The 26,484-nt window shown below is 34.9% G+C and overlaps 1 protein-coding gene across 2 annotated transcripts in view; it reads right to left on the bottom strand.

The window, feature by feature from the left end:
• IP3K2 (Inositol 1,4,5-triphosphate kinase 2) overlaps nt 1-26,484 on the bottom strand; it is a 173,226-nt gene that overhangs the window by 34,506 nt on the left and 112,236 nt on the right. For both annotated transcript variants that reach the window (XM_090386819.1, XM_090386820.1), the window contains 3 exons: nt 11,073-11,175; nt 7,964-8,107; nt 1,723-1,850 (listed from right to left, as the gene is read on the bottom strand). In XM_090386819.1, coding sequence (XP_090242945.1) covers nt 1,723-1,850; nt 7,964-8,107; nt 11,073-11,175 — 375 coding nt within the window. The remainder of the gene's footprint in view (nt 1-1,722; nt 1,851-7,963; nt 8,108-11,072; nt 11,176-26,484) is intronic.

Here is a 26,484-nt window from a genome sequence, read left to right as displayed (position 1 = left end):
GAGTTTGCTTTACTAAAATTTTTAGAAATTTAATTCTACTAGAATTATTAAGAATTCCACAATAATAACCCTTAGTTGCTGTCTTTGCAATCACTAAAGAAGTGGTAAGAAAATACCATAAAACATTTGACTCCATTATGTATACATATTTCCAAATCAGAAATAAACATAATTAAACCAACATATGTTTGAGTTCTATTATACAGTAATACTCCGACTTACGCTACCCCGACTTATGCGAACTCGGAGTTACGTGGTTTTAGATTTTTTTCGTTTGATGTATATCTAAAATTAGCTTACCAGTGATTTGGAAGTCAAATCGTAAAGCTTGGGTGGCAGCTTCCGTTTTTGAGGACTGGTTTGGTCACCACTTTATACCCGAAATCGAACGTTATTGCAAGTCTAAACAGATTCCATTTAAAGTGATGCTTCTTATTAACAATGCACCCGGTCACCCTCCTGCCACCCTATTTAATTTCGACCCACGTGTGAAAGCTGTGTTTTTGCCTCCAAACATCAACCGATGCACCAGGGAGTCATCAAAACATTCAAGGCTTACTACACGAGGCATTCGTTTGCACGTCTGAATGAAGCTATGAGACAAAATAGTGAAATTTCTGTTAAAGACTTTTGGAAACAATTCAATGTTTAGGTGCCGTAAGAATCATTGAAGAATCTTGGGATGAAATTCACAAAAAAACATTGAATGGTGTCTGGAAGAAACTTTGTCCATTTTTTTTCAAAAACGAGACGAAAACAACGCCAGAAACTGATCATGTCGCTCATGTGATAGAAGTTGTTAATCTTACCAGGCATTTAGATTTGGAAGTCAATGGTGATGATGTCAACGAGCTCATAGAGATGCATGAGCAAAACGTCACTGAAGTATCCGACACTTCATACCCAGTTCCACCAGAAAAGCACATGACAATTGCAAGCTTGACAGAAGGTCTCAGCTCAATTGAAAAGGGCTTAAAAATTTTAGAACACATAGACTCCAACGAAGAACGTGTTATAGCTACAAAGCAAGGAATAAAAAAATTATTAGCTTGCTATGAAGAAATTCTGCGTGAAAAAAAGAAAGCGTTGTTCTCGTCAGACGAATTTGTTAGATCTTATGAAGCCATTGACATCGAAATAACTTTTTTATGCAACTCATTTATTTTTTTAATACATATTTTGTATTAATATGTATAAAGAACTGCAATTTTATTAAATATTTTTCTTCTAAACTAGTGTTCTTTTAGTCCTTGGTCCCAATTAAACAAAATTTATATGTATTTATATGCAAAGTTATACCCCGACTTACGCGAATTCGACTTACGCATTTTTCATCGGACCCACCTATTGCGTAACTTCGGGGTATTACTGTATATATATACCTGTTGCCATTCCACAACAGTGAAGTGACCGACCTCTGAAACTCTCATAATAGCAGTCATTAACTTTTGATCCATTTATTGTGGGGTTATATGTTAACACAGATATAATTAGTATGTCTCAATGAATTACATTATTCAAATAGAGCATTTTATTCTTTATAATTAGTTAATACTTCCTCACATAATGTGTTTCACCCAACGTTTTGGCATTTATTTTTCAATTTCCAACATAACTGTACAACTGGTCTACAGGCACAAGAAATTGATCTGTTCCATAAATTAGTGTTATTTGTAATGAACAAAAACAATTAATAAAATGCATAATCACAAAGTTACTTGCATTCCTTAGCTTTGGTTTTTCTCTTGCTTTTGCAAGCTCCTCCTCCAAGTATGTTCTAACTCCCATTTTCACATCCATGACACATGGGGTTATGAAATCAGCTAAAAGATCTTCCATTTCTAGAAATTCTGAATATTGTTTAAGAAATGCATTAATACAAAGTGGCAAAGTGGACAAGTCATATTTCTAAAATATAAACTAAAAAAAAAAAAAAAAAATCTTTATAATCTGGGATAATTATGTAGGGTCAGAGGTATTTACAAGAACAGCACAATATTTAACAGCTAAAATCATAGTCAACTAAAATGTTTACTATTCTACTCTTGTGTTCAACCTATCAGCTACAACAGACTCTTAATTTCACATTTTGTATAGATAAAAGTGCAATGCTTGGATATGCTGTTTAACACATATTATACAAAGTTTGTTTGTTATTTGGTTTTTAGGAGCATTAGCAACTAAGGCCATATTGCTCCGGGATATGCGGTGGTCATTCCTTGACCTTTCCGCATACTCCGTATTTGGTGGTGACGGGCTCGAACCCCGGTCTAATCAAGAAGCATGTGCTACGCACTGCTGCTCCTTCCCACCTGGCTACGGAGGCGCCCATTATACAAAGTAGTGAATAATATATCAATATAATATAATATATTATATAATATAGTAAACTTTCTAAAGTGAATGCAGATTCCAACCCAAGACAATTTACAAATTTGTGGGCCCTAGACAAAATAATATGAGTCCATACAGAAGGATGTCTGGGAGAAAGTTTTCAAAAATAATACCCAAAATGATTTACTGGCCTTAAACATAATTTCAGCCATGGATACCACTGGTTACTTATATTCTAAATTTTTCATTTTTTTTTTTAATAGATACTCCAAATATTATACTAAATCCCTCACATAATTGGTAGCTCCAAATAACCGTTGCTGCTTGATTCAATTTTCAAATTTCTTGAATTTCTTTTAACTAATTTTTAGGAAATGCAAAAGAAGGGTATTCTAAAGAACAGAAGTAGAAGGGATAAATGAAGAAGACAAAAAGTTTAATGAGTCTGGAGTTGAACTGCGAATGGATGTTAACTTACTGATGGCAGAATTCTGAAGAACAATACGCAATTAAATATCTGAAGAAAAGATATGCATCAGAAACCAAAGGTCTGTGTGATAAGGAGGAAAGAGTTTATAAGTGTGGAATCATTAACCATCTACGACATGCAAAAAACACTAAAAACAGCAAGTGCTTAGTACTTTTACTTCAATCAGTTTTTGAAAAAAAAAAAAAAAAGGGCTGGAAGTTATTCAAAATCAAAATGAGAAGCTTTAAAAATTCATTTTTAATGCTGACATTATATTGTATAATAAGATCAAAATATATCATTAGAAACAACTTGTTATACAAAAAAAAAAAAAAATTTATATATATATATATATATATATATATATATATATATATATATATTTCTTAAATATTGTACAGATAAATCTCTGCATAGCAAGTGGGCAAAAAAAAATAAAAAAAGAAGGAAATTGAAATTCTCTGGAAAGTTATGACAGTAAAGGGTATTTATTTTATTTATTTTTTTTTTTTTCATGTGCATGGTGCCATAAAGAAATTTTTTTTTTTTTGGCTAAACTTTTCCAATTAAAAAATAATTAATGATTAAGATCAAAAGTGAATATCAATTGGAGGAATGCTAAAATTCATACTGATGTGATTCTAATTAATATTTAAATTTACAAATTTTACTGTTTTTTGTATGTAAAAAATACACAAAGTATTCTAGCCAAAACTTAACTGGACCACTCTCTTTTTTTTGATTAAGTAGTAGTAGTAGTAGTAGTGGCATGTGATGCAAGAAAGCAAGTGTATCAGCTTATGCAGCATCGGCCAAAAAAAAAAAAAAAACACACACACCATTCCCTCCAAATGCCTGTCCAGTTCCTCCTTAAATTTATTTAACCTATCAACTTCCACAATGACAGATGGAAGTTTGTTCCAGCAATTAACCACCCGCTGGCTAAAGGCAAATTTCCGCACATCTATTCTACAACTGTCTTTTCTTAATTTGAATTTATGCCCCCTTAGGTTCGTAATCTGAACAAGTGGAAGGATCCCATCAGAATTCAGCATGCTCCACCCATTCAGGGCCTTATAACACCTCAATCAGATCACCGTGCAGGTGCCTAGTGTCCAGCCATTGCAATTTGCAGAACTTAAACCTCTCTTGGTAAGAGGATCCCTTCATTCCCCTCACCAATCTTGTTGCCCTTCTCTGTACACGCTCAAGCAAATCTACATCCTTGCTAAAATAAGTCTAGTAGTTTAAGAGATGTTTTGGGTATGCAGCTCCAGATATGTGACAACATTCCATGTGAGGGCAGATTTGTGATTTGTAAAAAATTAGCAACTGTTTAGATGAGAGGTTAGAGTGAGGGTGAAAATATAAATAAACAAGTAATATAAAAAAATTTTTTAAAGTCAATTCCTACTTAGGTCAACAACGAACTTTCGACTTCAAAAATTTATCAAAAAATTATTGATTTTCGCAAGAATTGAACTCGCATTCTTCACCTTCACGTGAAAAATACTGAAATCCTTGCATTTTACCGATTCAGCTACTGCCTGTTGATTTCAATTTTATTCCTAAATTTATATCCTGCTAAATATCTTATATAAGAGAAATTTTTTCTCCCATATAAAACTAAAATTAATTAATTAAATTTAATTAATGAATTAATATTTGAAAAAACTGTATTAACATCAAGTGTCAACCACTACAAGTTTAAAAAAATGTATTTGAACTTGAGTGGGTGAATAAAAAGTATTTTATTAACGATTGAAAATTTGAACAAGATATATAAATATATATAGGGAGAGTGTGAACTAATAGTAGGAATTTAAAAAGCTTATTTTTTCACTTCAATAAAAGCAATATTTGTGATATACCAAGAAAGGTTAGAATTTGCCTTTATCTAAGGGGAAATTGCTGCTATGGATAAAGGGATGGTTGAGTGGGAGAAGATAGAGTGGTAATCAATGGACACTGCTCTTCGTGGACTAATGTTATTAGTGGAGTTTCATAAATATCATTAAGCATGATATATATGAAAATATATCATGCTTAATGTCCAAGTTTGCAGATGATATGAAGGTAGGCAGGGTTGTTAATGACACTAATAATAGTACGCTACTGCAACAGGATCTAGAAAAGATGAGCAGATGGGCTGAGAGGTGGCAACTGAAGTTTAACATTGACAAATGCATGCATATGGGTAGCAGTAACCCCAGATTAACATATCAACTGCATGGTACTACATTCAGAGTAGAGGAGAATGAAAAAGACCTGGGGGTAATTGTGCAGTCAGATATGAAGTTCTCTGAGCAGTGCAGATGGGATGCCAGAGCAGGTCATAGGGTTTTGTCAATGATATACAGGAATTTTTCTAGCAAGGATAAGGAGGTGATTATCCCATTGTATAAGGCAATGGTCAGGCCCACCTTGAGGACTGTGTACAAGTCTGGAGGCCTCATTTTAGGAAGGATGTAGAACTGCTGCAATGAATACAGAGAATGGCAATGAGATTGGTAAATGGACAAAGGTTCTGCAAGTTTCAGCATCTGGAGACTAGGCACCTATGAGGTGATCTGAGTGAGGTGTATAAGGCCTTGATTGATGGGATTATTCCTCTTGTTCAGATTAATTGCCTAAGGGGACATAAATTCAAATTGAGGAAAGAGTTGTAGAATAGATGTGCAGAAATTTGTCTTTAGCCAGTGGGTGGTTGATTGCTGGAACAAACTTTCATCTGTCATTGTGGAAGTTGACAGCTTAAATAAATTCAAGGAAGAACTAGAGACAAACATTTGGAGCGAATGGATGGGTGAAATGGGAAAGGTTTTTTTTTTTTTTTTTGGGTTGATGCTGTATAAGCTTGCTTTCTTGCATCATATGCCTTTACTAATACTCTACTCAGAGTTATCCCCTGTAAAGATATGTAATCTTCTCTGGAAATTTGAGTGTTGTTTAAATTAAGCACAAGTTTTTTTTTTTCAAGAAATAAGACAGGATGGGGATTTAGGATTGAGGTTAGCTAAGTTTCCTTCTCCCCACTGGAAAATTACTGATATGAACATATTTATAAGTGACTTACATATAAATATGTTCATATATGTGAGTCAGTGAATGATAACATTGGAGCCAAACCAGAGGTTGTACATAGAGTAATAGAATGTTGAAATCCACCACTAGCATCAAATTCATATAGACTTCAACTTAAGGAAAGTTGATAAGGATTGCAATAGAGATTTTCCAATAAAAATCAGCATTTTAGGAACTCGTAGTAGATATTTGAGAAATATTTATTCAAAACAGAATTTCTTGAACTGGAAAGTGGTATGTACCATCATCAGCAAAACTATGAATAAGATTTCCAGTCAATGGCAAGTCATTAATATATGAGAAGAAAAGGGTGGTTGAAAAAAACAGATCCTCAGAGAATTACAGTATTAGTTGAGAAGAAAACTTAAATTTTAATGGCTTTCAAACTGCAAGCCATAAGATAGAAGCTTCAGGATTCAGAAGTCCTTTTAAATCCCTTCTAATCAAAATAACTGGGATTTAGAATGTTTTTGCCAAATATAAGAACTCCAGGGGCTCACATCTGGTGAGTATGGGCTTGGCACATCTGGCTAATAATAATAATAATAAAAATAATAACCAAAAGCCCTAAAATATAAGGAGCAAGTGTTTGAGATCCTTCAAAATTTTCCCATCTAATCTGTACATTTATGAGTAATATTAATCAAAATATCATCAATTAATCAGCACTTGGCATTCATACTGGTGATTTGTATAAAGAGTTCAAGATAATATAAGAGCTGGCAGTTGATGGTTTCGGCATTATTTTGAAAAAAAAATTAAGTGCAATAAGACAATAACTGGAAGGGAGGAAAGTTTTTCACCCTTTCTAGAAATTGGCTGGATATGAGCATATTTTTATACAGAAGGGTATGTGTGTGGTATGGTTGTTTATTGGTGCATTAGCTGCTATGGCTATAGTGCACCTTATACAGAAGAGGAAATACCAATGGAATAAGAGAGTGTAAAAAGCAACGTGAAACAAGGGTTCACTCTGGAGCACAGTTATCATTGCTTCTTGGCCAAAAGGCTGAGAAGCAATAATAACTGCACAAAGAGATGAAAAGAAAGAAAGTAATGGCCAACAGCTGGCAAGGTGCAAGTTTGACAGTTTTAGATTTTTCAAAATTAAGTTGGGATATATATTAACAACTTGTTAATATATCCTAATAAGTGGTGTGAGCTTTAGTGTAAAATGAAAGTAAAACTGGGGATTTGGATACAAGCTAATTATGATATGCTTTATACTGAACCTGATACCTGAATAGCCTTAGCAAGAAAGAAAGCAAAGAACACAGCAGTTTTAGGTGTTTTCAATTCATATATAGTCCATCTCTACATATTTATAGATACAGAGCACCTGTTTTATTACAGGTGCTCTGTTACTCAGTGAGACAGTTAGTATAAGCAAGACTTAACAACAGATCTCAATATGTATAACTGCCACAATCAGAAACTGATTTTGATTCCTTAAAAATCAGGGAAGTATCAAAACAGACATATATATATATATATATATATATATATATATATAAAAGCAAAAATGCCCATGTGCTCTGGATTCATATTCAATAAAGTATTGCCACAGAGAAAAATGGAAAGAAAGGGAATAACAGGTTGCAGGTAAAAAATATATTTAATGCTTACTATGAACAAAAATTTACAATGTTCCCAGGCATTACAGCTACAACCGCAAGCATTTCCTTCTAACAGCTAATTGTTATCTGCACCTGTAGCATGCAGTTCACCATACATGACTGCCATGGCATGCACATGACGTTCTGTATATTTGTGCATTAATGGTGACAACTGATGAAGGATGCCCTCACCTCCAAAAGTATGTATTACATACTTTTGGAGGTGTATTACATTCCTATGTATTACATTCCTATATTTTTACCTGTGTTTTTTGTTCATAGTAAGCATTAAACATATTTTTTACCTGCAACCTGTTATTTCCTTTCTTTCCATTTTGCTCTGTGGCACAATACTTTTTTGAAGACATATATATTTGTAAAAAACAGAAAATATTAAAATCTATATAAACTGTTGATTGTGACTTAGACAGTAAAAAAATTCTAAAAAAAAAAAGGATACTCTGGCCATTTGGCATTTCTATAATTCTTTTGTATTCAGGAACAAATGGTTTCATGGGATCTTTCATTAATTTCTGAAGACAATATGCCTCTGTTCCACAAGATTTCTTTAAAATGGTGCCATGAGTACCAGATTTAAAATTTCCTAAAAATATATATACATATTTATTTCAATTTTATTTAAATGCATATTTGTATAAAATCTTCTTTTTTACATAAAATACATTTGCTATTAAGTACTATATAGCAGAGACATTTGTTTATCAATAATAGAGATAAATTGAGCTTTCTCAATAAAAACCTATAGCTACTAATAAGACAGGCTTCTTCCCACATGATCAGTCCTTCCCCAATTCTTCTCGACCAAAAACGCGGCATAATAGATCAAGGTAGGCGGTATTCCAGATCTCTCAGCATCTGCCAACTAGACACTCTACTCAAGGAAAATACAACATAGCCATAGTTAGCATTATCTCCAAGTTCTCCCCTAACACACCCTTGGCACAACTCAACTTGCAGCCAAGAGGGCTTCACCCTTCTCCAGCATAAAAGACAACCATTACGCTTCTGTTCTCTGTCTGCAATTCCTTGCTTTTCTTTTATTTTCTTTACATTCATAACAGTAACACATATAAGTGCTTGTTGATTTTTATAATGTTTTTAAGTTATTTGCCATTGATCAGAGATGCAAAGGGTTCTGAAATGTATGGATCATCTATTAAATTAAACACTTCAGACTGCATAATAAAATGTCTTTAAATTCTTAAAGGGCTCAGAGATAATTCTCAGATGTTTCATGGTACTTCCTGTACCATTTCTTCAATGACTATATTGTCCTTAGAACAACATCATTACATGTTCTATATAATTTTTAAAGTTTTATAAATTCTTATGTCCATCAATGCAGTGTAGTATATTTATTTCAAAAATAAGCAATTTTTATTATGAAAATCCATAAATTTTAAACTGACAGAGAAAAAATTAATCTGTTTAATTTTTAGTAAATATTGTGACAAAAATGCTTTTGAGTAGGTACCGAGAAAATCTCCACCCAGAAATCCACAAAAGCTTACTTTAAACATCCTTCTGGACATTGTATGTCTAGAAAGGAAGTTCTTTGATCATCATGTATGTCTAGAAAGGAAGTTCTTTGATCATCAAGGTTATGTGATAGCATGTTTGTATGACTGTCCTGGAATACAAAGAGAAGCTTTTTTCTTGAAACAGATTCAAAGTCTTCCCACCAGGGGGAAAAAAAAGGAAAGAATCATTTTCTGGGAGTCACTGAATTGAGAGACATGAAACAAAATTAACTTAAATTTTAAGAAAGAAATGCTAATGAAATCTTCGAAAGACAGAAAGAAAAGTATAATTAATGGGATAAACATTTCTCTGTATGCTATTTAAATTCAGTTCAATTTAATTCAATCATTCTTATAAAGATATTATAATAATATGATAAACTGTTACACTATATGCACATATACTGTCTGAGAAGGATATAATTCTGTGTAACAATAAAAAATTTTCTTTCTCTATATTATGCTTTTATGAATAATTAATGCTGAGGCATGGGCATGATTTTAGTGATGTTAGCTAATTATAGCTCAGGATGCTCATTAGCTGCTGACAACCAATTGGGATGAGACAGACAATGAAGCAACAATACTATGCTATCAACCCAAATATCTAGTTTTTTTTTTTTTTTTTGCTCTCTAGCTTTCCACCACCATAAGGACTGAAATTAAAAATAGCAGCTGCATTAATAAACAGCCTCTGTAACATAAGCCATTTGTTTAGAAAGTCAACAAAGCAATCATTTACTGTTTGATCTTAACCAACAAGAAACGGCAATGATGTCGCAATTTCTCATACAATACCAAATATGAAGGCTGGCCACAATTTACTTTTTGTTCTCAATAAAAAAACAGTTTCCTGTACAATTAGCTTTTGCTATGATAATCAAAAGGGAAAATCAAGAAACAAAATCAAAATCAGGGGAAAACATTAAACTGCATAGATTAAAATAAACTGATCAGTCAGTTTTAACAAAGCTCTTGTCCCAAAGTAGAACTACAACTGGCATCAAAATTCAATTAAAGGTGACAAAGTTCTTGCAGAGATCAATTCAATATAATTTGTAATATTGTGTACAAAGTTTTCAGCAATGTATCCTCAAAATAAAAAATAAGCTAATTTGCATTTTTACATTTTTAATTTATCTTTTAATTTTATTTAACTGACCCCTACAAATACAAAATTTGTTGTAAAAATTCATCAAAACATTCAAAACTACATTCACTATGCTGACTTTTTTTGAGAAACCAGCTAGTGAAACAAGCAGGGGACAGAAGTCCTAGTAAGCAAATAAGAGTGGGTATCAGAAACTATCAATGAATGCAAGATAATTTTTCACATACTTTTCTGTAGAGAGACAGAGAGTATCACATTTTCATACATTCATACTCATTAATTGTCAATATTAATGATTAAAAAATTTCATACTCAATATCCACATTTTCCCTTGAGCCTCTGATTCCTCAGAAGAAAAACCTTTTGGGACACCTTTTGATATAAGGTGCTTGCCTCAATCTTTGCTTTTATGCCTCCACCCTGACTTTCAATGGCTGAAATATCTACCAACAGGAGCAAGCACAAGCTGTGTGCAAACAACCTCACCAGGATTCTCTATTTTACAACTTTTCAATAGCAGCTAAGATCTGGATCTCTTTTACAAGGTGTGTTGGATATTAGTTAATCCCCTGCTCCCTCAATACGACTATCTATCCCAAAATAAAACGACTAGCTGATAAATAATTAAAATAAAATTAAAATCCCCATTGTAAAATTAAAAATAAAAATAAAATTTATAAAATAAAATAAAATAAAAAATAAAATAAAATTAAAATCCCCACCATTGTAAAAATTATTTTCTTCCCATTTTAATCTAGAAAGCTGTGTATATTAAAAAAAATTAAATTAAAATTTAAAAAATTAATTAAAATAAAAAAATTTAATTTTTATTAAAAATAGTTTTAATCATTATTCATGAAAATACAAATTTAGATGAAGAAACAAAAGGATGAATGAGAGTGTGTGAAACAGCTTACCCTGATGACCAGCCAGCTGAACCCAAGGATATTTATGTTTTCTGTATGTTTGAACAAAAGGTGACCAATGAAGAATATTCCGTACTTTCCTCCATGCTGATGGCTATATAAAAATAAAAAAATGTTGACTATTAACTTTTAAACTGTATGCATATTTTTTTATTTTAAAGAGTACACATTTCCAGATTAAAAGGCTAATTTTCTTAATCATATAATTAATCAAGAAATTAGTTAAAAACTATAACACTGGCAGATGCCAAATATTTTAAAGATACTATTAGCTGCTGTCCTCACAAGATGCATCATTTTCATAATTCATTATCTTACCTGTTGTGCATTAATGGGCAACAATAAGATAATGAATTTCACCCATTATTTCACCTCCTACACACACAGAAAAACTTTACATTAAAAAACCTGGTGCAAGTCTTATAAGAAAATGCATCAATCCATGCATATAAAGGCTGGAACTTATGGAACGCTGACATAAGCTGAGAAATCAATATGCCCCTTCAACACTGCATTTGGCAACATATTTCTATGCTTCAGTTCTCACAGCTGTAACTAACATGAAAACTGAGCTGGTCACAAATTCCAGCAGGATCAGAACTTATACATCCTGTCACAGATTAACAAACAAAAATAAATATTTATTTATATATTTATTTATATTTATAAACAAATATTTATCCTATCACAGATTAAAAATGCATATAACAGCTCTGTGCCTGAAAATGATGTTGTTATTTGGTTTTTTTAGGAGCATTAGCAACTAAGGCCATATTGCTCCGGAGATATGCAGAGTTCATTCCCTGACCTTTCCACATCCTCCATATTTGGTGGCTCACGGGCTCGAACCCGGCTGAAAATGAACTAATATAGCTGCATTCTTTTAATATCAGTGAAAAAAAAAAATTAAAAAGCTGAAAAATAAATTTAACAAAATTAGAAATTTCCATAAAACAAAGGTACAATCATAAGTGAAAGTTATTAGAGATATGATGAAAAACTAACGTGCAATTATTAATGGTAGTTGGAGGACTTTTGCAACCATTAACTCGATACCAATAACCAGAAGTGGTTGTACATTTACAAATATATAAATTGAGAATACAAATTATTCCTGAGGGAGCTATGGTCACTCTGAGATACTTCCATGACAAAATCAATCTTTATTGAAACTGTACTGGGCCTAAGATTGTATATACTAATGAAATCTGTAACAAGAAAAAAAACACAGTAAAGGTCTTGCCCACCAACACACTTATCCCAAGGGGTAGGTCTCACATAACCATTCTTTACATTCAAGGCCTTAATGGCAAAATGCAGTGTTCAGGTCCTACACACCTTCACAGAATCATGCATCCTCAAGAATCAAACCAAGGGCCATATGTACCAGCTGGTATGCCAGTGCATGTCAATGATATAATAATTATTCAATAAGTTGACACATGTGCTGGTTTAGTATTTCACGCTTTTTTTAAATTATGCACTAATTTTTTCCCTATCATGTTTTAAAGTAAATAGGAAAAATAATTAAGAAAAGATGACTGACACCCTGAAAGTAAGCACGGTATTAGTTTTCTCCAGCCCTTAGAGCTGAACAAACTTGAAGAGCATTTCTTTAATAGATTTTACATGTTTTTATTATTATTTATTATTAGCCATATGGTACAAGGAAGCCTGAGGCTTATGCTGCATCAGGCAAAAAAAAAAAAATTAACCCTGAGAGAGAGAGAGAGAGAGAGAGAGAGAGAGAGAGAGAGAGAGAGAGAGAGAGAGAGAGAGAAAGGAATCACCAAGAAAGAGAAGAATGATGATATCCAGCTCAGGACCCTGGGTGTGCCAAGCCCATACTTACCAGATTAGCATTAGCATTATGCATTAGTAGAGGCATTTGATGCAAGAAAGCAAGCTTATGCAGCATCAGCCAAAAAAATTAAAGTAAAATAAATAAATAAAAAATAACCACTTCCACTTCACCCCTCTGTTCGTTCGAAATACCTGTCCAGCCGAGCCTTAAACTTATTTAGGCTATCAACTTCCACGACAAGGGATGGAAGTCTGTTCCACCTACCAACCACCCGCTGGCTAAAGGCAAATTTCCGCACATCTATCCTAAATCTGTCTTTCCTCAATTTGAATTTATGCCCTCTCAGGTGATTATTCTCGGCAAGAGGAAGAATCCCATCAGCATTGAGCATGCTCAAACCATTCAAGGCTTTGTACACCTCTATCAGATCACCTCGCTGCTGCCTAGTCTCCAGACACTGTAATTCGCAAAACTTAAGCCTTTCTTCGTAAGAGCACCCCTTTGTTCCATTCACTAATCTTGTTGCCCTTCTCTGTACTCGTTCCAGCAGCTCTACATCCTTCTTGAAATGAGGTCTCCAGGCCTGTATACAGTACTCTAGGTTTGGCCTGACCATTGCCTTATACAAGGGAATAATCACCTCCTTATCCCCGCTAGAAAAATTCCTATATATCATTGATAATACACCATGAGCTACTCTTGCAGCCCATCTGCACTGCTCAGAGAACTTCATATCTGCCTGCAATTGCTGAACTAACTTCCCAATTAAACCTATATTTTCTTAATAGAAACATTGTTTAAAAAAAAAAAAGGGTGGAGGGATGCATTTATTAATTTTTAACATACTGCTATTTTAGTGTTTTTAAAAAGAAATGCTTAGCTAAATTTCTCCTTATTATTATTTTTATTTTTATTTTTTATTATTATTATTTTTTTGGCTGGTGCATCATAAGCCATAGGCTTCCTTGCACCATGTGGCCATTGCTGATAGTAATACTAATCAACCCACTCAAAGGAAAATTGTTTGTAATATCAGATTGCAGAGGGCTAAGGAAGTTAGCATTGTACTTTGATATTCATGTAACTTTAGGCCATATTCATATCCATTCAGGGCTTAATTTCTGAAAATATTAAAACTGTATATGTAAAATAATATGTACATAGTACAAAAGCACCATTTTGTACATAGTGAAAAGGCAAGCCAATTTAGCTTCAAATCAAACATCTCATATTGTAATTAGCCATGAGTTGTTTCAGTCTTATGCTACTTATCTGTTTTATTTGTAACATAAGTAAATATACAGTACTACTCTCCCTAAGGAGAAGAATATTGCTGCATATAAAATGATGATTTTGCATGGCATGTGCACTAGTGTTACAATAATAACACTATCTCAACTCCAAATAATTTACAGTTAATAAGCCTGAAGCTTATTAGCTCAAAATGATTTGAGGTTTGAACATCCATACTTTTAGCATTGCTCATTTTGTGGAAATGTCATTGCTGCATTTCCGGGTTTGCTACTGATGGATTTCTAGCTGCCCACCAGTGAAGAAACAGTAATGCTTGAAATGGTCTTATGGGCAATGGCCATGCATTACAAAAATAATAGCAATATACATCTTTTGACAGAGCAATGCTGTTTATTTGTAGTGCAAGACTGTGGTAACTCATTGATTTGCTTCACAGTCTGAGATGTATTCATACGTAACAAGCTGTGTTTACTCATTCATCATCATCATCAATATTATTATTATCATTTGCTATATGGTGCAAGGAAGCCTGAGGCTTATACTGCAACAGCCAAAAAAAATATTTCTGAATTACCGAGACAGAGAGAGAGAGAGAGAGAGAGAGAGAGAGAGAGAGAGAGAGAGAGAGAGAGAGAGAGAGAGAGAGAGAGAGAGAGAGAGAAGGGAATCACCAAGAAAGAGAAGAATGATGAATTGGTAGGAAGTGGGATGCTTGCTGGGGTCGAGTGGGTGTGTGGTTGTGGAGAGGGACTGTGCCGCGGTGGAGGGTGGTGGAAAGTGGTGTAAATCTGTTCTGAGGTGTTTGTGGTGTATGGTGGTGGCCCGGTGTGTGGGAGGTCGGAGGGTTGGGGGGTAATCAAAATTAAAATAAAATAAATTATGCTGGCTGCCCCGCGTGTCGTCAGTTAGAAGCTAAGTTAGATTAAATTAAATTACGACTATATGGTGGGGGTGGGTGTTGGACGCGTGGAGTGGTGCGTCCCGGGATGGAGTGAAGTAAAAAGCTTGCAAAGTAGCACTAAAAATTTTTTATTTTTTTAGTAGATAGTAATTACTAAAATATTTTTAAGTAGCTCTAAAAAATCGCCGACCAGGTGGGTAAAGTGCCTGCCTGGCAACCCAAAGGTCGCAGGTTCGAATCCCGCCTCGGCCTTGGATCAAAGTACTGCAAAAACCTTGGGAGGTGCATTATGGCCACAGAAGCCGATGCGCCAACAACTACAAAAAAAAAAAAAAAAAAGCGCTAAAAAATCGCTAAACTTTGTTTAGCGCTACTTCGCAAGCTTTTTGCTCCTTTCTGTCCTGGGATGCATTGCTCCGTGTGTTTGACACCTACCCCTGTTATATATTCGTGATTTAATTAAATTTAATCTAACTTAGTTTCTGACGACATGCGGGGTGGGGAGCGTAATTTATTTTATTCTATTTTGGTTTTGATTATTTCCTTGGCCTTCTGATTTCTTGCACACGGGGTCGCTGTCGTGTGCCATAGGTTCTTCAGAGCAGATTTACACTATATTTTTTGTTGCCTTCCACTGTGGTGCAGTCGTTCTCTGCAATTGTATGCCTGCTCGACCTCAGTAAGTGTCCTACTTCTTATTAATCTTTGCATTCTGCCTCCATCGGGTCAGCCATGAAATGTATGTATGCCATACCGCTTAAATTTAAAAAAATATTAACCATGACCTTCAATAATGAATTCCCACGTGTTGCAGATACGTGTATTTCATGTCAGAAACAAGGCTGTACTTCTTGCCGTTGTTTCATTTGATTTCGGCAGCTGGCCCCCAATGAAGGTGCTGAAATCACAGGACACGTGGCATTAAGTATTTCTAATTACTTATTATTAACATCTTTCTCTTCTTTGTTCTCTGCAATTACAATTTCTGTTATGTTAGCATTTTAACACTTTATACACTTCACTTATGTATCCATTATGGTCGTTGGAGATTCTTTCTGCTTAAATTTAGCACTGTCCAAGGTCCATAAACTCTTAATTATTAATATTTTATACCATTAAATTCTTTAAAAAGTTATATATATATATATTTTTTTTTTCACAAATTTCCTTTTAATCTTTCTTTCTCTGAATTTAGAACATACGATATCATTCCAAATTAGTACCCATTCTATCTTTATAAGTTTTCATACTTTAGCATTAGCAAAGGCACATGATGCAAGAAAGCTTGTATAGCATCAGCAAAAAAAAAAAAAAAACAAACCTTCTAATTTCACCCATCCACTCACTGTAAATGTTTGTCTAGTTCTGCCTTGAATCTATTTAAGCTATCAACTTCTATAACGGCAGATGGAAGTTTGTTCCAGCAATCAACCACACACGCTGGCTAAAGGCAAACTCCTGCACATCTATCCTACAACTGTCTTTCCTCAATTCGAATTTATGCCCTCTCAGGTGATTATTCTGAGCAAAAGGAAAAATTTCCATCAACATTGAGTATGCTCAAACTATTCAAGGCTTTATACACCTCAACCAGATCACCTCGAAGGTGCCTAGTCTCCAGACACTGTAATTTGCAAAACTTAAGCATTTATTCATAAGAGCAACCCTTTGTTCTATTCACTAATCTTGTTGCCCTTCTCTGTACTCGTTTCAGCAGCTCTACATCCTTCTTAAAATGAGGCCTCCAGACCTGTATACAGTACTCAAGGTGTGGCCTGACCATTGTCTTATACAAGGGGATAATCACCTCCTTATCCCTGCTAGAAAAATTCCTGTATATCATTGACAAGACACCATGAGCTACTCTTGCAGACCATCTGCACTGCTCAGAAAACTTCATATCTGCCTGCACAATTATCCCCAGATCCTTTTCATTCTCTACCACTGTCAGTGTAGTACCACACAGTTGATACGTTACTCTGGTGTTACTGCTTCCCACATGCAGTACTTAGAGACGTAAGGACAATTGCTCAGATTTCTCCAAACTTTTTCATGGAATTTTCCCCAAAGATTAGGAACATAGGTTATCATTAGTGGATTGACACTAATAGAAGCCATATTGATGATTGTTAATATGGAAGGCTTCAAGATAGTCTAAGAGTTGGCAGTTGATAGTTTTTCCATTTCTTTAGGAGTCGAGGAAAGTGCAATAAGATGGCAATTGGTAGGTAGAGGTTTCTCACCCTGTCTCTAGGAATTGGCTGGAAATGAACAAATTACCATGTGGAAAGACACAAAATCTTTTTTAATAACATCAGAATTGTGACAATAACATATATCACAATTGTAATATAATCACATATATTACAATCATTTTCATTTAAATAACAGATAAATCTGCATATTAATCTCTTATAAACTACTAATACAATTAATTAAAGACAATGCAGACTAACAACATATCGAAAATTATAAAAAGTGAACAAGAAATGAGAAATTTCTGCCAAATTGGCATTTTAACAGAGAGAAGGCAGAGGATATAGATGTGTTTGTTGTATATGCAGAGTCCAAATTAAGGCATGTGCTGAGGATACAATTCTAATACATGCTACAAACATAGGGGTATGTGGGATAATGTCTGATATATTTAATACCTGTTTTGAGTAATAGTAATAGAGGCATTGTAGGTGGTAGATGACTTTCATCAACCGGTGAAATACCACCACTTTGCTTATTGGAGGCTTGAAGTGGTGAAACCCATGTTTAGTCTCTAGAGCAAAGTTTCCGGAATCCCCCCCCCCATACTTCTCCTTCAACCCATGCACGGTACTAAGTACTATAGGTTTTGATACCTTTCGTGTTTGGGGTTTTCATAAAAAAAAAACAACCACCCCCAGGTCCCTTTCATTCTCTACCACTGTCAGTGTAGTACCACAGAGTTGATACGTTGCTCTGGGGTTGCTGTTTCCCATGTGTAGTACTTTACATTTGTCAATGTTAAACTTCATTTGCCACCTCTCAGCCCATCTGCTCAACCTTTCCAGATCCTGTTGCAGCAGCATAGTGTCAGTAGTGTCCTTGACAACCCTGCCAACCTTCGTATCGTCTGCAAAGTTGGACATTAAGCTTGATATACCATCATCAATATCATTTATAAATACAGAGAACAATAAAGGACCCAATAAACTCCACTAATAACATTAGTCGACAATGAGCAGTGTCCATTGATTACCACTCTCTGTCTTCTCCCCCTCAACCACCCCTTTATCCATAGCAGCAATTTGCCTCCAATGCCACACTGCTTCAATTTGTGCAGCAGTCGTCCATGTGCAACAGTGTATCAAAAGCCTTTCTAAAATCCAAGTATATAATATCAAAGTTATTCCCTGCATCCAGTCCTTTTGTGACTGCATCATAGTATCCAATCAAATTGGTCAGGCAAGACTTCCCCTTAACAAAACCATGCTGTGTCTGAGCTATAACTGAAGTCTTGTCTAGATGATCCTGCAGTGCTTCTTTAACCAGTGCCTCCATTAATTTTCCGGGAACAGAAGTTAAACTCACAGGTCTATAATTACTTGTGTCAGCCTTTGATCCTCCTTTCTGAATTGGGGTCACATTTCCACATCTCCAGTCCATGGGTAGCTCCCCTGAGTCCAAGGAAGCTCTCATAATTATGGCTAAGGGTTTGCTTACTTCCATTGCTGCCTCCTTTAATATAACTGGATAGATTCCATCCACCCCAGGTGCCTTTCTTTTGTTTATCTTCAACAATTTCTTCTCCACTTTACTCTCAGTTATTACAAGATTCTCTAGCTTACTGCCAGAGTTGAATACACCTCTGGCATTCCCCTCGCTGAATAACTCCTCATGTGTGAATGTCGATGCAAAATATTCATTTAGTTTGTTAGCTACCTGAGCAGGATCATCAACAGTTGACCCATCGATATCAAGTGGACCAATCTGATTCATCCCCTTCCTTCTAGAGTAAAGAACTCTTTGCTGTTTTTCTTCGCATCCTTTGCCAAGGATTTCTCGTAATCTGCCTTCGCCTGCCTAACCTCCTTTGCAACTTGGTTACAGATCAACTTGTATCTATCATAGGCTTCTGTGTCACGTGTTAATTTGTATGTATCCCATGCATTTTTCTTCTCTGCCATATGCCTCATTAGTTCATCTGACATCCATTTAGGCCTAAACCTTGAACAATATTTCTTAGTTGGTATGTAAAGCCTAGTAGCCTCCAAGATAAGTTCTTTGAATGCTTCCCATTTTGAATTTGCTGTTGGTAACATCATCAGTTGATCCCACTGTATAGAATTTAAATACTGTCTCAGTCCACCATAGTCGCCTTTACGAAAGCAATACCCCTTCCCTTTATCCCTAATGGTAGTTACCTCTTTGAGTAAATCCCACTTCAGAACACTGATCACTGCCACCTAGTGGTTCATTTATCTGCAGATTCTTAATGCATGAAGAATCACTACTGATAATTAAATCAAGAGTATTACTCCCTCTAGTTGCCTCCCGAACATGCTGATGTAGAAACAATCATCCAATAAATCCACAAAAGCCTTGCTAGTGTGTGAGTGACCAGCCCCCAAATTCCAGCCGCCAGCTGTGAGCCCCTGGGGGATGTATAGGATAAGCACCAATAAACCTTCAACATGACTCTGGCATCAAAATTAATAAGAATTTAACTTATTATGTATACAATTATTTTAAATTCAGAACATGATCATTAATATAATTGAGGCTAGACTATATACATACTTAATCTGTGTTTGACTAGTATATCATAAATGGATGCCTATTTTTAAGTTTTGCTTAGTCATATCATATTATCAGAAATTTTAAAAAAATACAATCAGATTATAAAAAAATTCATCTTAAATCACTTCTAAGGATTCTCTTTCACTGTTGAATATCCAACACTTTTTTTTGTGTATTATTATGTCATCTTGGCATATGCTTGGCTTGGAATATAAAAATAAGTGTGAAAAAAATGTAAAGGAAATAACTGCCCTTCACAGCTGACAAGGTAGCAATAAAAGAATTTCAAGGTTTATGTCACCACCTTGAAAGTGTAGGGTTGAAACTTCCTTTCTGTTTAAATTTGTCAATCACCAGGTAGGTTATTTTTTTAAACATAGGCATGTTTTGCTACACTGCATTTTATTCTAAGAACTGCATTTATTTTGTAATCAGGGTGCTATTTTCAATATATACCAAGTATCACAAGTATCTCTGAGTCTGTTTTTTTTTTTCTTTTTATTTTCTTTTTTTTAGCTGGTAAATACGGGAATGCATCAATGTGTAATGTGGCACTTTCAAAAATTTCTAATGTCTTATTTAGGTATGTTATGCTGGAATTTTTCAAAATTTACTTCCTTTTATTTATTAAATTATTATAAATCTTTTTTTATAAACATTTTTTTTTTTACAAATCTTTTATAACAGACAAAATATTCAAAACGTGCCAGATTTTTATGAACATCGAAAATCTGGCATTTTTTTAATAGTTTTTTTCAAGGATAGCCAACTGCACAAGAGCAGAGAGGCAGCTGAACTTAAAATAAAAAACAAGGCACTGAATTTTTGTGCATACGAGGCGCTACCCAAAGTTCCCAAAATGTATTTAAAAAATAAATTAGACTCACCCTGGGTCTTATTCGCTGTCACCTTCAAAGCAATCCCCTTGAGAGCGTAAACACCGATCCCAGCGCTTCTCCCATGATTTGAATGCATCCTGAAAGTCTTCCTTTGTCATAGTGTTCAGCACCATCTGCGATTCAGTTTGGATATCCTTTACATCAAGCTGAAGGGTCAAATCCTTAACCCTGCAGCTTGATTTTCATTCTTGGGAAGAGGAAGATGTCGCAGGGGGCTAAGTCTGGCAATTAAAAAGGGACAACTGTCATGTTGCTGGATGCCAAAAACTGTACCACAGTGAGAGATGTGTGGGCAGGCATGTTGTCATGATGAAGGACCCAGTTCTTTGTGTGCCACTTCTCTGGTTATTTCCTCCTGACGGCTTCCCTTAACTGCCTCAGGACATTGCAGTAGAACTTTGCGTTGATGGTCTGAACAGGAGGGACGAATTCCTTATGGATAATCCCATCAATGTCCAAAAAACAGATCAGCATGTACTTCACATTGCTCCTCACTTCTTGGGTTTTATTCAGTTGACGCGAAGGTGAACTCTTCCACTGGAATGATTGTTGTTTGGTTTCTGGGTCATATCCATATACCCAACTCCTGTCGCCATTGACGACTGTAGAAAGGAAGTTTTGATCACCCCTGGCCAGTTCTTGAGATCTCTGTTAACTTCCATGCGATGCTGCTTTTGGTCCTCACTCAGTAACCATGGCAAAAACATAGCCACAATCCTTCTCACGTTCAACTCATCTGACAATATCCGCTAACATGTGCCATATGATAATCCTACAATGCCACAAATGTCGTGGATGGTCCACCTGCAGTCTTCACGAATTTCTGCCTGAACTTTTGCGACATTTTCCAGGGTAGTGCTCGATGATGGATGCCCAGAGCAATCACCATCCTCAACCAACATTCAACCATTTTTAAAACGGTTAAACCAGTAGTAGGTCTGCATCTGACCTAAAGCATTGTCACCAAAAGCTTGTTTCAACTTCTTATGGGCTTCTGCTGCTGTACTGTTAAGAATGAAACAAAACTTGATACAAGCACATTGCTCTCTCAAATCAGCCAACACAACAATCGCAAACTACGTGAAACACACCACCAAAGAACTGTGCATAAATATTCAATGACTCTATCCAGTCTGATGCCACATGGCACGCTAATTCACAAAGGATACATGCAGTGTTACCTAGCACCACAAGTCCGTACTAGACGTAGTTCCCACACAACATTCAAATTTCAGGAACTTTTGGGTAGCACACCTCGTACATTCAATTCACCATTTTTAATCACCAATTTGTTTCTGTTTTACATATTTTCTAGACTGTACGCCACTGCTGCTATGTGTTTGAAACATATAAAATCATTCAGTTCACAAGACATTCAATAATAATTTACAGTATCATCATACTTATAGTACACAAGTGTATATTTAGCTTTTAAAGGCGATTTGATTGCTGAAATCATATTGCATGATTCACACCTCACATCAAAACTTATTGGACAATCATAACATCTTATCAGAGGTAAAATTCAAACCATGACCTTTATTTCTTAAGCAAACACGCTACCAACTGAGCTAATTCGGGTTCACCATGGGTTCACACTAGCATTAGCATTAGTAGAGGCACTTAATGCAAGAAAGCAAGCTTATACAGCACCAGCCAAAAAAATAAATAAAATAATAATTAAATAAAAAAACACCTTCCCATTTCACTGATCCATTCACATTCATTCCAAATGAATGTCTAGTTCTGCCCTGAATTTATTTAAGCTATCAACTTCCACAACAACAGATGAAAGTTTGTTCCAGCAATCATTTTGCTAGAACAAACCTGCTACATTTTGTCCATTTGCTGGTGGTTGTCACTTTGTGGAGATTAGGGAGCAGAGCTATTGTATTATGTAATAAAAATATTAAAAACTAATTTTTAACAATGTATTTTAAAATTATTTAGCTAGCAAAAAACATACTTATTTGATTATACAATTTGAAGTTCTACCAAAACTCACATCAGTGAGAACTTAGGGAGTTGAAATGTTTTGTCTCAGAATTAGTATTATGATGCAAGAAACCCAAGCTTATAAAGCATCAACAAAAAAAAATTAATAAAACCTTCACACATCAACCTGTCCATCCCCTCATACAATTTGTCTAGTTTTCCCTTGAATATTTTCAAACTACCCACCTCTACACAAGATGGAAGTTTGTTCAATCGACCACCTAGTGGCTGAAGGGTGGTTGATTGATGGAACCATCCTTCTTCAATTTGAATTTATTCCCCCCTCAAAATGTGTCTGAGCAAGAATGCCATCAGCCCTGAGCTTACTCAATCCATTCAAAGCCTTAAATACCTCAATCAGATCACGTTTCAGATGACTAGTCTCTGCTGCAATTTACAGAACTGAAACCTTTCTTGGTAAAACCACCCTTTTGTTGCCTACACTAATCTCACTGGTGTTCTCTGTACCTGTTCCAGCAGATCTACATCCTTCCTAAAATGAGGCTTCCAGACCCATATGCAGTAATGAAATGCTGCCTAATCATTGTCCTGTACAATGGGATAATCACTTCCTTATCTCTGCTAGCAAAGTTCTTGTATATCACTGACAAAACACCAAAAGCTGTAGTGGTAGCCTGTTCTGCATTGCTCAGAGAACTTCATATCTGACTACACAATTAATAACCTATCATTTTCATTTTCCACTAGGATGAGTGTAGTACCTTGCATTTGTCAATGTTAAACTTCAATTGCCATTTTTCAGCCCATCTGCCTAATTTTTCTAGAACTTGTTGCACTAATTTACCCTGATTACTGGCACAGTGGGTAATTTACCCACCGTGCCAACCTTCCAAACTTAGACATTAAGCTTCATACACCTTCATTAATAAACAGAGAAAACAACAATAAGCCCAGCACTGAACTCTGTGGGACTACACTAATAACATTAGTCCACAAAGAATAATGTCCATTAATAACAACTCTGTCTTCTCCCACTTAACCATCCCTTTATCCAGAGCAGCAACTTGCCCTTAATGCCACACTGCTCCAATTTGTACAGCAGTCTTCCATGTATAATAGTATTAAAAGCTTTCCTAAAATCCAAGTATATATCAAAATTATTTTTTGCATCCAGTTCCTTCATTACTGCATTATAGTATCCAATTAGATTGCCCCCTAACAAATCCATGCTGTAACTACAGTATAACTGCATTCCTATCTATACAGTCCTGCATTACTTCTTTAACCAGAGACTCCATTATTTTTCCTGGAACAGAAGTTAAAGCTATCAGGTCCGTAATTACTCGTGTCGCTTTTGATCTCCCTTTATGAATTGGCAGTACATTCAAACATCTCCAGTCCAAAGACACCTCCCCTTAACCCTTAATTCAAAGATGCTCTTCCATATGCACCTGCAAGATGATCTGATTGAGGTGTTTAAGGTTTAAATGCATTGAGCAAGCTCAAGGCTTACATGTGTATCTACTTGTAACCTTGCCTGCTAGTTACTAATAAATTTCAATCTGTCACCTTCAATGCAACAGTAATAATCTACAATTAATTGTTGGGTCAGTTTTCCAGCATTAACAGCAAGTCTATATGAAATATATTCCTCCATAGTAACTTATGTGATATTTTAGTTTGGTGCTCCCTTCCAGTTGGCATTGAAATATGCTACCCCATTTCCCCACATGGCCATATCAACACATATCACATTGGATCACAGTGCATACTATAAAAATCTATTTTCCTCAATCCTCCCTCCTTTGGATACATGGCAATATGTCTATGAGAAGGTGGAGCACTGTCGATCAATTCAAAAACAGCTGCAACTTCTGAACATGTAGGATACTATCTAGAATCTGGTTGAGGTTCGTGATAAAAGCACATTACCAAATTTATTTGCGATCAAGTTTCTTTTAAGCTAACTCCCTTTCTTAGCAAACCTTTTGATCATTTTATATGAGCAGATATAAGGATTAAGTTGATATAATACTCGGTTTAATGTAATAAGAATTTCTTCCCTTAAACTACTATTTGAAGGGTTTGCAAGTCTAATTTGACTGGCTTCTGAGAAATTTTAAATATATAACTGACCATAAGAACTATTGCTTGTGTTTTCAGGATACAAGGATGAAATTCGGTGATGTACTACTCCAAGAATTTTTAAACAATTGAGTCCATATCCAATGGGTAAATGTAATATTGCTGTCAAATGAAACAAAAGACATAGCACTGTTGTACTGACAAATGTTGTCTCTAAAAATTTGACTTTTCATCACACACATTAAATATAGAAAAGTTAATTTTTCCATTAGAGCAGCACAGATTGAAGTAGTCTGCCATATTTTTTTTCCACAGATGAAGTGCAATGCAAAGTAATAACTACATTTATTGCATAAATCTACAATGAAATAGGTTGGATTTCGAGTGGTGTCAGAAACAGCACATCTATACTCAATTTCAAAAGGCCGTTGATTTTGATATTGTGTACATCTAGCTTTAGATTCACTGTGACCAGTCAATGTGTTACTCCTTTTAGACCTTTTTGGAAGGCTATGTTGAGCACCTTCAATTAATAAAATAAATTCATAAATTCTAAAACACTACAATGTCCTGCATCAATACTACCAGAAAAAAAAAAATTGTGATGACACATCCATGGGGTAATACCTTTAATTTAAAAAAGGAACAATGAAAATTAGTTCAGTAGAAGTCGCTTACGGACTCGCCAAACAAAACGCCTTGTGTTTGAAATATGAATTGAAGGTCCGGTTACATTTTAAAATGTAACACATTGTACATAAAGAAAGTAGAATAAAATAATGATCATAAATGTAATCTGCTATGCAGATGATGCGGTACTACTGGCAAAAAGCGAAAGCAATTTGCAAATAATGCTACATAATTTTAATCAGAAAACAAAACAGTATAATATGTAAATGTATACAGGTAAAACGATGGGCCAAATAACTGCGAATAAATTACCGAAACGTAAATTAGAATCAATAGAACAAGTAATGAAGTTTAACTATCTAAGTATACACGATAAACAGTTTAAAAATAACTGAAATATAAGTATAATATCGGGGGGGGGGGAGGGAGTAGGCTAAAACTAATATCATTTGGAATAATACAAACACTAATTAGGATACTAAAGTTAAAATACACAACACTATAGTAACACTCATAACGGATGTAGCTCAGACAAGAGGAAGGACACCAAAATTAAAACAAATAAATGAAACTAAAAAATGAAAACATTAAGTGATAGGTTAAAAGTGAAGAACTTGGGAAACAACGTAATATACAACCTGTTTATAAATGAATATTTATATAACATACAGATAGAAAACAAGTAGTGCATTACATTTAATATAAACACCCCAACTGCCATTTTCAGACCATATGAATAACTTTTCTAGATCTTGTCGATTAGCATGAAGGCTGGAAATGGAAGTGTAAACAATTCCCCAGGTTTCCAGAGCTGCTGTGGCAACCTATACATATGTTATGGAGGTTGTGTCTATCTATCTAGCAAGAACTACGAAAATAAAGCCTAGTTTGAAAGCTATTTCTACCTCTAAGTAGCATATTTAGCTTATTGTCATTAATTTTATATTAATGAAATGGGCTTGGGGTCTCATAGGTTTGTGCTGAGCACAAACCTATGAGACCCCAAGCATGACATTAGTCTATGAAAAGGAATGTATAATGATAACTATTTTCGGTCCCCTACCACTTCACTGTTTCAATTTATATAATAATCGTTCAAGT

Source organism: Mastigoproctus giganteus, chromosome 12 (genome assembly GCF_048544385.1).
Source record: "Mastigoproctus giganteus isolate SK-2022 chromosome 12, ASM4854438v1, whole genome shotgun sequence".
NCBI lineage: Eukaryota > Metazoa > Arthropoda > Arachnida > Uropygi > Thelyphonidae > Mastigoproctus > Mastigoproctus giganteus.
This window is presented reverse-complemented; position numbering and strand designations above follow the sequence as displayed.